This window comes from Acinonyx jubatus, chromosome A1 (genome assembly GCF_027475565.1).
Source record: "Acinonyx jubatus isolate Ajub_Pintada_27869175 chromosome A1, VMU_Ajub_asm_v1.0, whole genome shotgun sequence".
Classification (NCBI taxonomy): domain Eukaryota; kingdom Metazoa; phylum Chordata; class Mammalia; order Carnivora; family Felidae; genus Acinonyx; species Acinonyx jubatus.
The window spans coordinates 19,098,155-19,112,500 of NC_069380.1; the positions used below are offsets into that span (position 1 = coordinate 19,098,155).

General features: G+C 41.3%; 1 protein-coding gene across 8 annotated transcripts in view; it reads left to right on the forward strand.

Annotated features, from left to right (window-relative positions):
- Positions 1 to 1,294: 1,294 nt before the first annotated feature.
- The window catches only part of NEK3 (NIMA related kinase 3), a 25,019-nt gene continuing 11,967 nt past the window's right edge, over positions 1,295 to 14,346 (forward strand). For 4 of the 8 annotated variants that reach the window (XM_053214820.1, XM_027064758.2, XM_053214825.1 and 1 more), the window contains exons 1-8: positions 1,295 to 1,366; positions 4,188 to 4,360; positions 6,596 to 6,689; positions 6,777 to 6,874; positions 8,580 to 8,663; positions 9,235 to 9,302; positions 9,387 to 9,473; positions 11,536 to 11,590. In XM_053214820.1, coding sequence (XP_053070795.1) covers positions 4,244 to 4,360; positions 6,596 to 6,689; positions 6,777 to 6,874; positions 8,580 to 8,663; positions 9,235 to 9,302; positions 9,387 to 9,473; positions 11,536 to 11,590 — 603 coding nt within the window. In that variant the 5' untranslated portion in view covers positions 1,295 to 1,366; positions 4,188 to 4,243. The other 4 variants (XM_015069667.3, XM_015069668.3, XM_053214806.1 and 1 more) reach the window with 4 other exon arrangements.

The following is a 14,346-nucleotide window of genomic DNA, read 5'->3' on the forward strand; positions in this document are numbered from 1 at the left end:
TCATGGCTGATGTGGGGAGACAACAAGAGAGGAGGGTTATTGTGTAGGACGATTTTCAATATCACTAACAGAATCACGGCTGTCTCTTGGCTCAATGGAATCTTTTTTTGTGCAGCTTTAACAAGGAACCTATCCAATGACCTAGAATGAAGCAAAGTGTTCCTAAGGTTACTCTTGTATGGAAAAGCAAAGGAGTGTCCATTGGTGCTTTGAAGTGACAAAAAATACACCAGTGCCAGTTCCAACATTCTGAAAAATCACTGATTTCTGCCAAACACAATGGCCTGAGACCCAGCATCGGAGCATGGGAGACATCACCCACAATCCCAGAGAGAGAGAGAGAGAGAGGGAAGAATCTTTGGCTCAGTTGTGATCATGTGACTTTCACCATCACGTACTACTCGTATTACAAGACTTAGCTCCTTTATCAAGTTAAAATTTATTAGAAATGTTTGCTCGTCTTGCAGAACACTCACAGAACAAGTTACTTGCAATCCAAGGTTTTACCGTACACCCATTTTGATTTTCACACTACTCCTATGAGGCAGGTCCTATACTCATACACAGAGAGGTTTAATGACTTGCTGTATGAGTTTTCTAGACTTGCCCTTATAACAAATCACCACACAGTGGCTTAAAACAACACAAATGTATTCTCTTCTGCAAGTCAGAAGTCTGGATTAGACCTCACTGCACTAAAAACAAAGTATAGACAGGATTGTGTTTCTTCTGGAAGTTCAAGGGGGCAATTTGTTTCCTGGCCTTTTCCAGCTTCTTGAGTCCTCCTGCATCCCTTGGCTGATGGCCCCGACCTGCATCTTCAGACCTCTCTGACCACTACTCTGCCCCTCTCTTCCACTTGCAGGGGCCCTTGTGATCACACTGGGCCTGCCTGGAGAATCCAGTCATCTCCATATTTTAGACTTAGTTGGTTAGCAACCTTAATTTCACCTGCAATCTTAACTGCCTTTACCATGGAACCTAACATCCACAACTTCCATGGAGAAGGATATGGGCATGGGGGGTGGGGGGACTGTTTCCCTCTCCACACTTGCCCAATGTCACTCAGCTAGTAAGGGGAATGCTGGGCCCAAGAAACTGGTCTACATGAGCTGTTCGCTTAAATTGGAGGCAAACCTCACGTTGCTGGAATATGCTTTCCCCTCAATGTTACTGGCATTGTTCTAGAGCAACGTGGATGAACAACTTTTAAAACGCGCCCTTAGTAGGCCCGGCTACTCCGATAACAGCGCCTCCCGCCCAACCCGGGGACCTTCCATCACCGGCAACCCGAGAGACGACCTGCTGGGCCCGCCCAGCGGAAACGCGCAGACGCAGAAGCCGGCTCGGGTCGCCGGGGAAGCTGGTAAGCGGTGCTGCCGCCAGGCACGGAGACTCTGGAAGAATGAGCGCGACCGCAGTGGCGGCCTGGGGCCCCTGGAGCGGGCGATGCCCTCGCGCGGCGGGGGCGAGCGGGAGACCGGCTCTCGGCGCTCGAGGATCCACACCCCAGCTCCGCCCCGGGCCTGGGCCGCTCGCCCGCAGGTCCCCTCCCCCCTCTCCCTCGCAGCCTTGGGTCCTTTGGGCGCCCGGCGCCGCGCAGGTGCACCGCAGGTGCAGGTGGAGGACTGCGAGGTGGCACGGATTCTCCCGGAGGAAGGATTTGGGCGCGGCTGGCCTCCCGCATGGTGCGGTCACCGCACGCGACCCCTTCTAAACTTGAACGCCAAGGTTTTGCACCCGTGCTCCCATTTCTGGCCATTTGCAAATCACTTTTACTAGTTTTTGATTGGGAGAGGCATGCAAAGGGACTTTGTGACGCTCAGAGTATACACAGGTCTTTTACCAAAATATGGGTGTTAATATTGAGTAATGGGCAAATATGGGCAGAAAGGACCAAATAAATGCTGGTTTTCAGTTAAGAAAAATCAGTGGTTGCCCTTCCTCATCGGTTACTGTCCATTACATAAAATAAAGACCCTGAAGAATAAAAGAATAGGAACATGGGAAAACTTGGCCTCCTTGTTAAATCGGGTAGTACCAAGAGTCAATTAGAATATGGCAAAGAACTTGTTTTCTTTCAGATCCCTGAATATACTGAAAACCTGACTGTTCCTGAAAAGAATTGGTTTTGAACACAATGCATCTAAGTTAGTCAATATGCAGAAATTTCTAGTTTCCTGGCCCTTCTATGACACGCATGAATACAAATGGCATTTTACAGGTCCCTGTACTATGTAGGTTTTGGTTTGTGAGTTTTGCTTTACCTACGGTGCTCTCCGTGCCTCATAATTCTTTGTGGTGTGATTTTAAAACAAAAACAAAACTACAAGTAAGCTTTCTAAAAGCTAAGGTAATTCATTCTAGTGAGTTTTTTTTTCCTACAGTGAAAAAAATTGCATCATCTTTCTAAAATTGTAATAATAATAATAACAGCTGCCATTTATCCAGGGTCTCCTCTGTACCAGGCAGAGTGTTAGGAACTTTGTATTCTTTCTCCTTTACCTGTGATCCATCCAGCTAGCTGCTTCATCCTAGAAATAACAGAAAGAGACACTGAAGTTCAAAGGCTCTGCGTGTCTCTTCTTCTTCTTCTTCTTTTTTTAATGTTTATTTAATTTTGAGAGAGAGAGAGAGAGACGGAGCGAGCGAGGGAGGGGCAGAGAGAGAGGGAGGGGCATAGAGGGAGGGAGACACAGAATCTGAAACAGGCTGACAGCTCAACACAGAGCCCCACTCGGGGCTCGAACTCACCAGCTGAGAGATCTTGACCTAAATCAGAGGCTTAACTGACTGAGCCACCCAGCTGCCCCACTACTTATCTTTCTTAATCCCAGGCATCTCCAACTCAACATGTCCTAAAATGAACATGTCTCCCTTCACCATGCCTTTCCCCGCCCCTGCCACACTCTCACTGCCAGAAACACACACACAGACACACACACGTACACACAGCACCACCACCACCATTGTGGTTTTCCTTTCTTTCAGGGAATGATGTCATTCACCCAGTTTATACCAGAAACCTGGGAGTCTACCTTGTCCCCTTCTCCCAGCTTGTTCCCCATAAATGTACTGCTAAAACCCTTGCCAATTCTTTCTACATATTTCCTTCTTGTTTCTTCATCGCCATTGCCACCACCCTCTTCTACTCCATCATCATTTTTTTGCCTTTTTTGTTGGAGTCCCACTCCAGCCCTCAGGCCCCCTCCCCTCTGCGATCCATTCGCTCTGCAGCCAGAGTGAGTGAGTTTTCTAATATGCTCTCGATTAAAATCCTTCAGAGACAGCACATTCATTACCCCAAAGAGAAAATCCAGCCACCTGAGCTTGACGTACAGTAGCTTTCATACAAGGCCCTGTCTGCCTCACCAGCCTGTTACAGTTCTTTCACTTCCTTGAACTGAACAGTCTCTTTTGCTCTTAACATATGCCAGCCCCTCTGCCTACATCACTCTTCTCTCTTTTCCTGGCCAACTTTCATTCATCCTTCAGACTTCAGTTAAATACCATTTTCCTAACTCCTCTGGATATTTCTGCCGTGTGCCAGCGTAACTCTGTGAGACTCACCACCCTGCATTTGTTGAGGTCGGAGGTCTCTGCTTTGGGGCACGTGCGATGGCAGGGACCATGAGAGACCAAAGTGCAGTGCTGTAAAACTGCATCTAGCACTGAAGTATACAAACCACACTTGACCCTTGAACAACACGAGTTTGAACTGCTCAAGTTCACTTATGTATGGATGTTTTGATAAATGCAGTACAGTTCTGTAAATGTATCTTTAAAGTTTATTTATTTATTTATTTATTTATTTATTTATTTATTTATTTAGAGAGAGCAAGCATGATTGAAGGAGGAACAGAGAGAGAGGGAGAGAGAGAATCCCAAGCATGCTGTCGGTGTGGAGCCCAGTGTGGGGCTCCATGCAGGGCTCGAACTCAGGAACTGTGAGATCATGACTGGAACCGAAATCAAGTTGCTTAGCTGCCTGAGCCACCCAGGTGCCCCTGTAAATGGGGTTTTTATTCGGGATTATAAAAGCTGGCGTGAGTGTTCAGTGTCTACCTGTTCAGCGGTAGACAAGGAATAAATTGCTGTCGTCCTATTAGGGTGATTAGAGCTACTTCGAATTGATTCTGCCTTTTGAAAATACATTTAATTGTCAAAATTTCTGTTTTTGAATACAGGTTGGGAGAGGCTGTGGTGACTGTGCGAGTGGAGGAGGGCTGTGGGGTGCCCCAGCATGGATGGCTACTTGGTCCTAAGAGTAATTGGAGAGGGCTCCTTCGGCAGAGCCCTTTTGGTTCAGCAAGAGAACAGTAATCAGACGTTTGCCATGAAGGAAATAAGGCTTCCCAAGGTACCTCCTGAAGCAATTAGCTCATGTCGAAAGTGTACATGCAATTTGGCCAGGGAAATAAGTTCTTGAGATTTAACATGGAATTGCTTTTGTGAGCAAAAGATGTAATGAGTTTATTCATTAGCTTTACAAGGTCTTGATATATCTGTATATCATATATATATGATATATACATATATATGCATATATATGCATACGTCATATATATGATATATGCATATATATGTATATATCATATATATGATATATACATATATATACATATATATATTTTAAGTTGCATTTACTTAATACAACTTATTAAATGTCTACACCCAACGCGGGGCTCAAACTCATGACCCCAAGATCAAGTGTCAGATGCTCTTTTGACTGAGCTAGCATGTCTTGATATATTTTATATGAATTTTTGGATATTGTAATTAACAATAAGGGAGAAAAATAGTCCAGGAGGCAATTGCTGTTGCTTTTATCTCAAGGAATAATTTGTAATAATTTCCAATTTTGCGTACCTAAGAGGGTAAGAATCTTTGCCAACAGCAGCTCAGGTGTCATATTAATGAAAATGGAGCATAAAAATGCCATGAAGAGCAAAAACCTAAAGTGCCAGCCTTTGGTCTCAGGGAACGTATTCTGTGGCTCAGTTTTGGGTTTTATTTCCTTGTAAGATGAGGAAGGTGCTGACTTATCAGTGTTTATCATAGTTGTCATAGAAACAATGTGTCATAGAAAAGAATGTGCCATGGAGGCAGCTTGATAATGTCTTGATCAAGTTTTTAAAAATACATTTTAATAAAATTCTCAGAATTGTATTTCCCCACTGCATCCTTGACCTCGTTTAGTGATTCTCAGCTGGGCTTCAGAGTCATCTGGAGGTGAAAACACAGATGGCTGCCCCCCCTTCTGGTTGAGTAGGTCCAGGTGGGCCTGTGAATTTGCATTTTTAAGGAGTTCCCAGATGGTGGCGGTGCTGCTCTGAGAACCCTTATGCTAGTATGTAGTCAATGGCAGTTTCTTAATTGAAAGATAAGTCATTCAGGATTTCGTCCTCGGAGAATAAGTGAGGGGACAAACAGCTTTGGAAGCTTCTTTTGTAAATCATCTCCTTCCATCCTTACCACAGTAACGCATCAGTCTCCTTTTTCATCTGGGCCAGTGGTTTGGAAACATAATGCAGACAGTAAAACATGACAGCCCCAGATTTTCTTTAAGGATAACTATTGTTAATGGCATCTTGGCTCCCCCAAAAATTTATGCTCAGGCTCATGTTAAAAAAAATGTTTTAGGGGCACCTGGGTGGTTCAGTCAGTTGAGCCTCCGACTTTGGCTCAGGTCATGATCTCACAGTTTGTGGGTTCGAGCCCCACGTTGGGCTCTGTGCTGCCAGCTTAGAGCCTGGAGCCTGCTTCGGATTCTGTGTCTCCCTCTCTCTCTGCCCCTCCCCCACATGTCTCTCATGTTTTTATTTATTTTTGACAGAGAGAGAGAGACAGAACGAGGGCAAGTCGGGGAGGGGCAGAGAGAGTGGGAGACACAGAATCCGAAGCAGGCCCCAGGCCTCTGTGCCGTCAGCATAGAGCCCTAGGAGGACTTGAACCCATCAACTGTGAGGTCATGACCTGAGCAGAAGTCAGACCCTTAACCGACGGAGCCACCCAAGCACCCCTCTTAGACTGTATTAAAACTGGTTTATATTCTATGCTTGTAAGGATATAAGGGGTCAGCTTAAGCATAATACAGCCATAATTAAAAAAATCACCACATTTTCTCTTAAGAGTTTGATAAACATAAGTTGGGTCAAAGTGCAGTGCTTTAAAACTGCATCTAGCATTGAAGTATACAAAGCACACCTGACCCTTGAACAACTCAGGTTTGAACTGCATGGGTCCACTTATATGAGTATTTTTTTGATAAACGCAGTATAGTAGTATAAATGTATTTTTTCTCCCTTGTGATTTTCTTAATAACATTTTCTTTTCTTTAGCTTTATTGTAAGAATACAGTATATAATACATAAAACATACAACATGTGTGATAACTGACTGTGCATGTTATTGGCAAGGCTATTAGTAGCTACATTTTTGGGGAGTCACATATCACATGTGGATTTTCAATTGCACGGGGGCCATTGCCCCTGACCCCCATGTGGTTCAGAGGTCAACTGTATACTGTATTGTTGTAAAGCTATCTATTTTAAAATGAAGTATTACATTCATGCTGTTTAAAATCTTTTTCTAGTCTTTCTCTGGTACACGGAATTCTAGGAAGGAGGCTGTTCTGTTAGCCAAAATGAAACACCCCAATATTGTTGCCTTTAAAGAATCATTTGAAGGTAAATATGAATTCCCCCAAATACATGCAATGTAGAATTTGATTTGTGGCCACCAGGCTTTCCTAAAGAGTCTTCTTCTTGTTTTAGCTGAGGGACACCTGTATATTGTGATGGAGTATTGTGACGGAGGGGACCTCATGCAAAAGATTAAGCATCAGAAAGGAAAGTTGTTTCCTGAAGATATGGTAAGAGACTGACTTATATAGTTTCTCTCAAGGTTTGGAAGCAAACTTTCCTTGTAAAATTTGTAGAAGTTCAAATAAAGGCATTGTACCTGTGATTACCTGATACACTTGTTAGATTCACACTTGTTAGAAACAACTCATTTCCATTATCAGTGCTACAGCTTTGTGTTCAAGATCTGGCTGCCTGAGATATCTTTAGGAAGTTAAATAGATATGTTGATAAAATATCAACATTAAAATTTTTTTTTTTTTAATTTTAAAGAGGGAGAGTGCAAGCAAGGGAGGGGCAGAGAAAGAGAGAGAGAATCTTTGGCAGGCTCCACACTCATCGCAGAGGCCAACACAGGGCTTGAAGCCACAACCGAAATCAAGACCTGAGCTGAAATCAAGAGTTGGATGCTCAACAGACTGAGCTTCCCAGGCACCCTTGTTTATAAAATATCAAGGAATAAAACTTATGTGTTTAGAAGAATTTCAAAATTGTCTGATTCATATATTGCCCTATATATTTAAAATTCACAATTGTGTTATATTGAAATTTCAGAAGGTGGATGGATTTATTTTGCATTACAGGATCATCCCAAGAATGAAGCGTAAATTCCTTTTTCTTGAGAGTATGTATTCTCACTCTTTTTCCTTTTACAGATTAGCACATTCTCTTACAGATTAGCACATTCCCTTAAGTCTAGTACTTCCTGCCTTTTTAATGAAAACTTGTGTATTAAATACTATTGAAATGAATTGACGAAGGAAAATATTTAAATAAACAACCTTAATGAGATTTAGTTTGATTTAGGGAACAATGCATGTTATGAAAGTATATTGGTATAAACATTTTTCATTTAGAAGTTGTGGTATTAAAAATATGGGTTCCAGAGAAGGAAGTCAGCCTTGACTTCAAAGGAATGAATCTCCATAGCAAAAAAGAAAAAAAATCGGGGCGCCTTGGTGGCTCAGTCGGTTAAGCATCTGACTTCCGCTCAGGTCATGATCTCACAGCTGGTGAGTTTGAGCCCCATGTCAGGCTCTGTGCTGACAGCTCAGAGCCTGGAGCCTGCTTTGGATTCTGTGTCTCCTTCTGTCTCTCTGCCCTTCCCCCCAGTCTCACTCTGTCTCTCTCTCAAAAATAAACATTTAAAAAACATTTTATTTTTTAAAAATTAAAAAAAGAAAAAAAAAAGAAATCAGTTTGACGTTTAAACATAGGCTTCCTAGGCACCTGGAGATTCTGAGTACTATTGACTAGGGATTTATGAGCAGAAAATGCTGACCTCACAGGATTGTTGACAATAGAATGAAATCCTTTAATGTTAACATATGAGCATTCTGACAAAGTAAATGAAAATCTGACATAATGATTACAAAAAGGAGTAGTGTATTTATTCCTTAGTGATGAACTATCTTTATATACATATTTAAGAAATACTTTTATTTGGTTGAATTCAAGAAAACCATAGCGAGAGTTTTATTGAACTAAGTTGTTATTTAGATCATACATAAGATGATGAAACATGGGCTTCACGGTTTTTCTGAATTTCTCCAGGCAACATTGAATCTTAGTTGAACTATGTAATTTTTAGGAGTTCTGTATTTACATTATGGAAAACCCAGGTGAACTAAGGCCTAGAGACGATTCTTTAGGATTTGGGGTTAACATGAACCAGTTATTGCATTCCTGCAATTATTGCCTCCTTTTTCCTTCCAGATACTTAATTGGTTTACACAAATGTGCCTTGGAGTAAATCACATTCACAAGAAACGTGTGTTACACAGAGATATCAAGTCCAAGGTAAGTGGAATACCTTGTGGGGCCTAAAAGCAAAAACAGAAACAAAAACTGTTCCACTCAGTCTTTTTTCTGTGTTATTCTGTTTCCTTCTGGGACATTTTTATTTAGCTTAGAAATATTTGTCATCCTAATATTTATACAAGCCAGATAAGGTACTACCTGAAAAAGATCATTAAGTCTCTTTAGTAGTATATGTTAATATGATCCACACTCTCTTTGCGACTGCTTACTGTGATCATATGATCTCTGATGGAAAATGGTCAAGACCTAGACCAGCCACATGGAGGCATCATGCTGACACAGGCTCCCAGGCGGTCCATCAGGCTCTGCTGATACAATCTTAAGCTCACTTGTTTGATTTCTAAGCAGGGATCCTGAATTTCCAAGCAGGGGAATATGTAGCTGTCAAGAGGGTATCTTGTCTTTTGTGTTCCACTCAGGGACTCAGCTGTCAGCATCTCTCCCCTTAATCTCTGTCATCAGTGGGCTTTGAAAGACAGCTTCTCCGGAAATCTCTGCCTTATGTGTGAATGATGGAAGACATAATCTGAGGTCTTCTTTTTTAACGCAGAATATCTTCCTCACCCAAAATGGAAGAGTAAAACTGGGAGATTTTGGATCTGCCCGTCTTCTCTCCAGGTATGTACTTCTGTTCTGTAGCAATCAAAACCTCCATTCTTCAGGAATGCTCTATAATCATTCTTTGCCTTTTTATGGTTTCAGTCCTATGGCGTTTGCTTGTACATATGTGGGAACACCTTATTATGTGCCCCCAGAAATTTGGGAAAACATGCCTTATAACAATAAAAGGTAAGTAATGTATTTAATTCGATGCAAGCATGACTGCTTGGCGACAGGCACTGCAGCCTTCAAATGAAGTTTGATCTTTAAAATTACATATTTGAAAGCAATGTAGAATGCCCAGGCTTCTAAATGAAAGTCACAGTTTCCCAACTGTTTTAATCAGAGCTGAAAGGAGCCAAAGGTAAATGCTGAAGGAAAGGCTAGTCACGTCTAGGGACAGTGTGAATGATAACACTGCTTCTCACACTCTGCTGCTCCCACTTTTGAAAATCCCAAGGCACAGGTTACAGCTCTGCCCTATACATCAGAATGTCTGGGAGTGGGAAGTAGGCATCGGTAATTTCCAGGATCCCCAAATGATTCCAATGTGCAGCAGAATTCGGGGACCACTGGGTTATGTCAATGAGTTAACATTACAGGACTGGATAATGAGCACTTAACCGATAGGTTAATTAAATATAAGGAGAGAATATTAAGGCCTTATGGTTTAAAAAATAATATTTTTCTGAATACAAGTAATACGTGCCCATTGATGGAGTGGATGAGCAGGGAGAATTTTGGCAGTAGAGAGATATATAAGAAAGGATATGACTGTCACTTTTTCCCTGCTATTAATAACATTTTGGTGTTTTTTCCATCCATTCACTTCCCCCCCAAACCTAGTTTATGTACTCTATATGCATCTTGGCTTCCTGCTTTTTTTTTACTTTACATTATATCATATTCATTTCACTATGCATTTAAACTCTTCATAAATAGTGTTGTTGATCTAATGATATATTTCCAATTTTCAGCATCACAAACAGTATTGTAATTAATATACCTGTTGTGCCTAAATATAGGTCATTATTTTCTACACATTCCTGGCATGAATTCCTAGAAGTAGAAACACCTCAAGGCTCTTGTTACCTTTTGTCAAGTTGATTTCTGGAAAGGCATGATAATCCATACTGAATAGGTTCCTTTAAGAGTAAAATTGAGTGAATTGGGAATAGAACAGCTGTCCAGGAACTTATGGGGACAATTGGGGAAATTGGAGTTTGGACAAATATTCAATAATAGTACTGAATTAAGGTTACATTTCTTGGACGTGATCATGGTTTTGTGTTTATGAGGGAGAGTGTTCCTTGTTCTTAGGAGATACATGCCGACATGTTTAGGGGTGAAGGCTTTGCTGTCTGCAGTCTTTTTTATAAGAGGTTCAGATTTATATGGAAGAGGGTAATAGCCTACAAACGTGGCAAATGTTAACATTGGGGAGTCTAAGAAAGAGCATGCGGGCATTTACTTTTCTGTAGGTTTGAAATTAAAAAAAAATAAAAAGTTGGGGGAAACGGTTACTTAAAGCCATTAGTTAAAATGCAAAGAACATCACATAGAAAAGGTCTGGGGCATGGCAACCAGGCGGTGAGAGCGATGGAGGAAAAGGGGATGCTTCGTATGCAGAAGGGTGGGCGTGTGGAGCAAACTAGAGAAGTCAGTTTTCTGATTTTTGAAGAACTGTTTGTGGAGGGATGAGTAGGCTTATTCTCTTTGTTTAGGTATGTGGAGCTAACACGGGGTGGTGAGGGTTCCCAAGAGACACATTTTAGCTTCTGATAAGGAAGACGGCCAGCCCACAGAGCCAGCCAGCAGGGGCGTGGGCCCCACCCGAGGTTGAGCGCTGTTCATCAGGGCCTGGGGCTGTACACAGGTCTGAGTGGGAGCTGCACTGCATGACTTCTAAAGTCCTTCCAACTATGCTAGTCTGAGTCCACAGATACACCCTCTTGTACCACATGCTGCTGAAATCATACCGGAACCACCCTGATTTGGGAGGGTAGGGGCTGGGGAACAGAGAGTTGTATTGTGAACATTCCTGTTAGTAAATATCTAAGTGTTAGACCAAACTTACCATATAGTTTGTTTCATTTTTTTTTATTATTTTATCATATGTTTTATTGTAATAGCTAGGAATTACTTATGACACCTATTCTTATTAAAGGTAATATTTCATTTTTTTTTTTTTTATATTCCACATATTCACTCATAACCCATTTGTCATTACGTTGCTTCTTTATGCTTCCAGTGACATCTGGTCCTTGGGATGCATTCTGTATGAACTCTGTACCCTTAAGCATCCAGTAAGTATGGTGTGCAAAATGGAAAAGGCAGCCTCTTGTCATGTCTGGCTATGTCCTCAGGAATGTACCAGATTCCATTTGGCAGTTGGCTTTCCTGGGTTAATGTAGGAGTGCTGACCGCATAGACTCCATCTTTGGCCTTCCTTCTTGTTCTTCCCTCTGGCTCACAGCTGGTACCACTTTAGATAACTGCCTTGTGGCCTCACCACCATGCCCCTCACTCCATAAACCTGGGGTTTAAGGTCAGCATAGCTGGGGAGAAGGGGTGAAGAATGGGGACAGAGAATAGTTGTGTAGTGTCTGGATCCGCCTCCTGCCTCACCCGCCCGCCCATTGCCCCCGTCTGTAAGTTACCCTGCATAAAACTCAGTGTAAATGGTACCGAGTGACTTGCTTCGTTTTTCAGTACTAAAGTACCTTGTCAGTCTGGAGGATACATTACTGACCCTCCTCCAGCTTCTCGCGGATGAATTCATACACAAGTTTTCATTCCATTGGTATCACCTTTGCCTTGAGCCCCTTTTGTAGCATATACTAACAGGAAATTTCCAAGATTTAGTTTTTGTAGTTGTATATTTGGCTTGCCTGCTTGACTGCCTTCTTTCCTTCCTTCCCTCCTTCTCTTCTTCCCTTTTTCCGCTATTCTCAATTTTTTTTATGTTGGTAAAATATATGTAACATAAAATTTACCACGTTAACCATTTTAAGTGGCACCGATTACTTCACAATATTGTACAGTCATTACTACTACCTATCTGCAGAACTTTTCCATGGCTCCAAGCAGGAAACTCCGTACCCATTAAACGATAACTTCTCATCCCCGTCCCTCCCCGCCAGCCCCTGGTGACCTTTAATCCACCTTTTGTCTCTGTAAATTTGCATATTCCAGATATTTCATGTAAGTGGTATTACACAGTACTTTTCCTTTTGGGTCAGAATTTCATACCTTTCTGTGACTGAATATTCCATTGTGTGTTTGTACGACGTTTTGTTTATCCATTTATCTGTTGTTGGACATTTGGGTTATTTTCACCTTTTGGCTATTGTGGAAAAAATTATTTTTATATTTATATTTTCAAGATATTTTAAGAAATAATGTAGCAAAGAAGAGGTTAAATGACTTGCCCTGCTTATTGAGCACTTGTTTATTAACACAGAACTAACAATACCTGTCCCTGTTAGGTCTTAGCCTTGCGTAGTAATAAATTCTGTTCTTGGGGCACAGATTGAAACTTGGCTCTAACCAAGCATTTTTTTTAATTTTTAATTTTTAAAATTTTAATTGAAATATGGTTGACATAGAGTCTTATATTAGTTTCAGGTGTACAACATAGTGATTCAACTGTTCTATACAATGGAAAATGCTCACTGTAAGTGTAGTTACCCTCTGTCATCACACAAAGTTATTACAATATTATCGGCTATATGCCCCATGCCGTACTCTTCATCCCTGTGACTTATTTATTTCATACTTGGAAGTCTGTGCCTCTTAATCCCCTTCACCTATTTCACCCATCCCCATCCCCCTCTACCAAGCATCTTTACAGACATGCTTGAGAACATATGAGAGTGAATGAAGGAGAAAAAGCCTTCACCACCATTAGGTGAAAGGAACTCACAGTGAAGGCACATGAGGTTAAGAGGCTGTCTTCCTTGAATATGTGTGGTTTATGACGCCAGCTGCATGACTAGAACATTTGGGAAACCTTAAAAAATGGTGATGTCTGGGCCTATGCCAGACTAATCGAATTAAAATCCCTGATTGTGTCTTGGATTGTAGTGGTTCTAAAACAGATAATTCTAATGTGTAGCTCAAGTGGAAAACCACTGTTTAATACAAATAATTTTTAAAATTCCAGTATCTTATTTAGGATTATATTCTTTATTCCCCTGATTTTGTCTTTTTTTTTTTTTTGTAGACTTTCATATACCTGTTCGTATTTTTTTCTAGCAAGAATAAGAATTCAGGAGTGTAGGGCCTCGATGTTCGGCACACCGTCTGTTCTCTCATCTGCTTTGAGGCAAAAGTAGTTCTCCAACCTTTAGGAAATGCAGAAACCTGGCGTAATGGTTCCAAAGCAGATTCACGCTTATGTTTCACTACCTGAATTTTTCTCTTGTAATATGTTGATTTTTTTCCTTTTTCATATCTTCACCTGTATATTTCATCCATAGGGTAGCGTCCTTCCAAGGCAGAATGCCAACATGTTCTTACTTGAGTATTACCGGGGCTAACCAACATCTAATCTTCATTCCAGTGTCTATTATGCAGTAGAGATTTTTTTAATGTTATTCTGGCATGTCATTTTGTATCCCATTCTATTGCTTATCAAATTTTAATAGCTACTTTGATGACATGAAAGGTAAAAGAGATTTGGCAGTAGAGGTCTAAAGCTGGAAAAGTCTGGAGTATGCATCACAGGGGGGCAGGCCTGGGAGATTTTGAGGTTCAAAGGGATGTTACACTTACCATAAGGCTGTGAGTACCGTTGAGTTCTTAAAAAGCTACATGTATGTGTCACTTTGATTTTTAAAATATGTTAAAAATGTGTATCTGCAAACACATTGATTATGAGTGAGAGCATACCCAAAGCTAGCACTGATGCTAAGACTTTCTCTAGATGGGGAAGTTTTGCACTATTTGTGCTTACCTTTCTTCTGAACCCAACGTAAGATTTCGAATAGTACCTTAAGGAACCCCCTCCCCCAGGAAGAAAAATGACCAGGCAGCAGATACATTTATAAAATTAAAATGA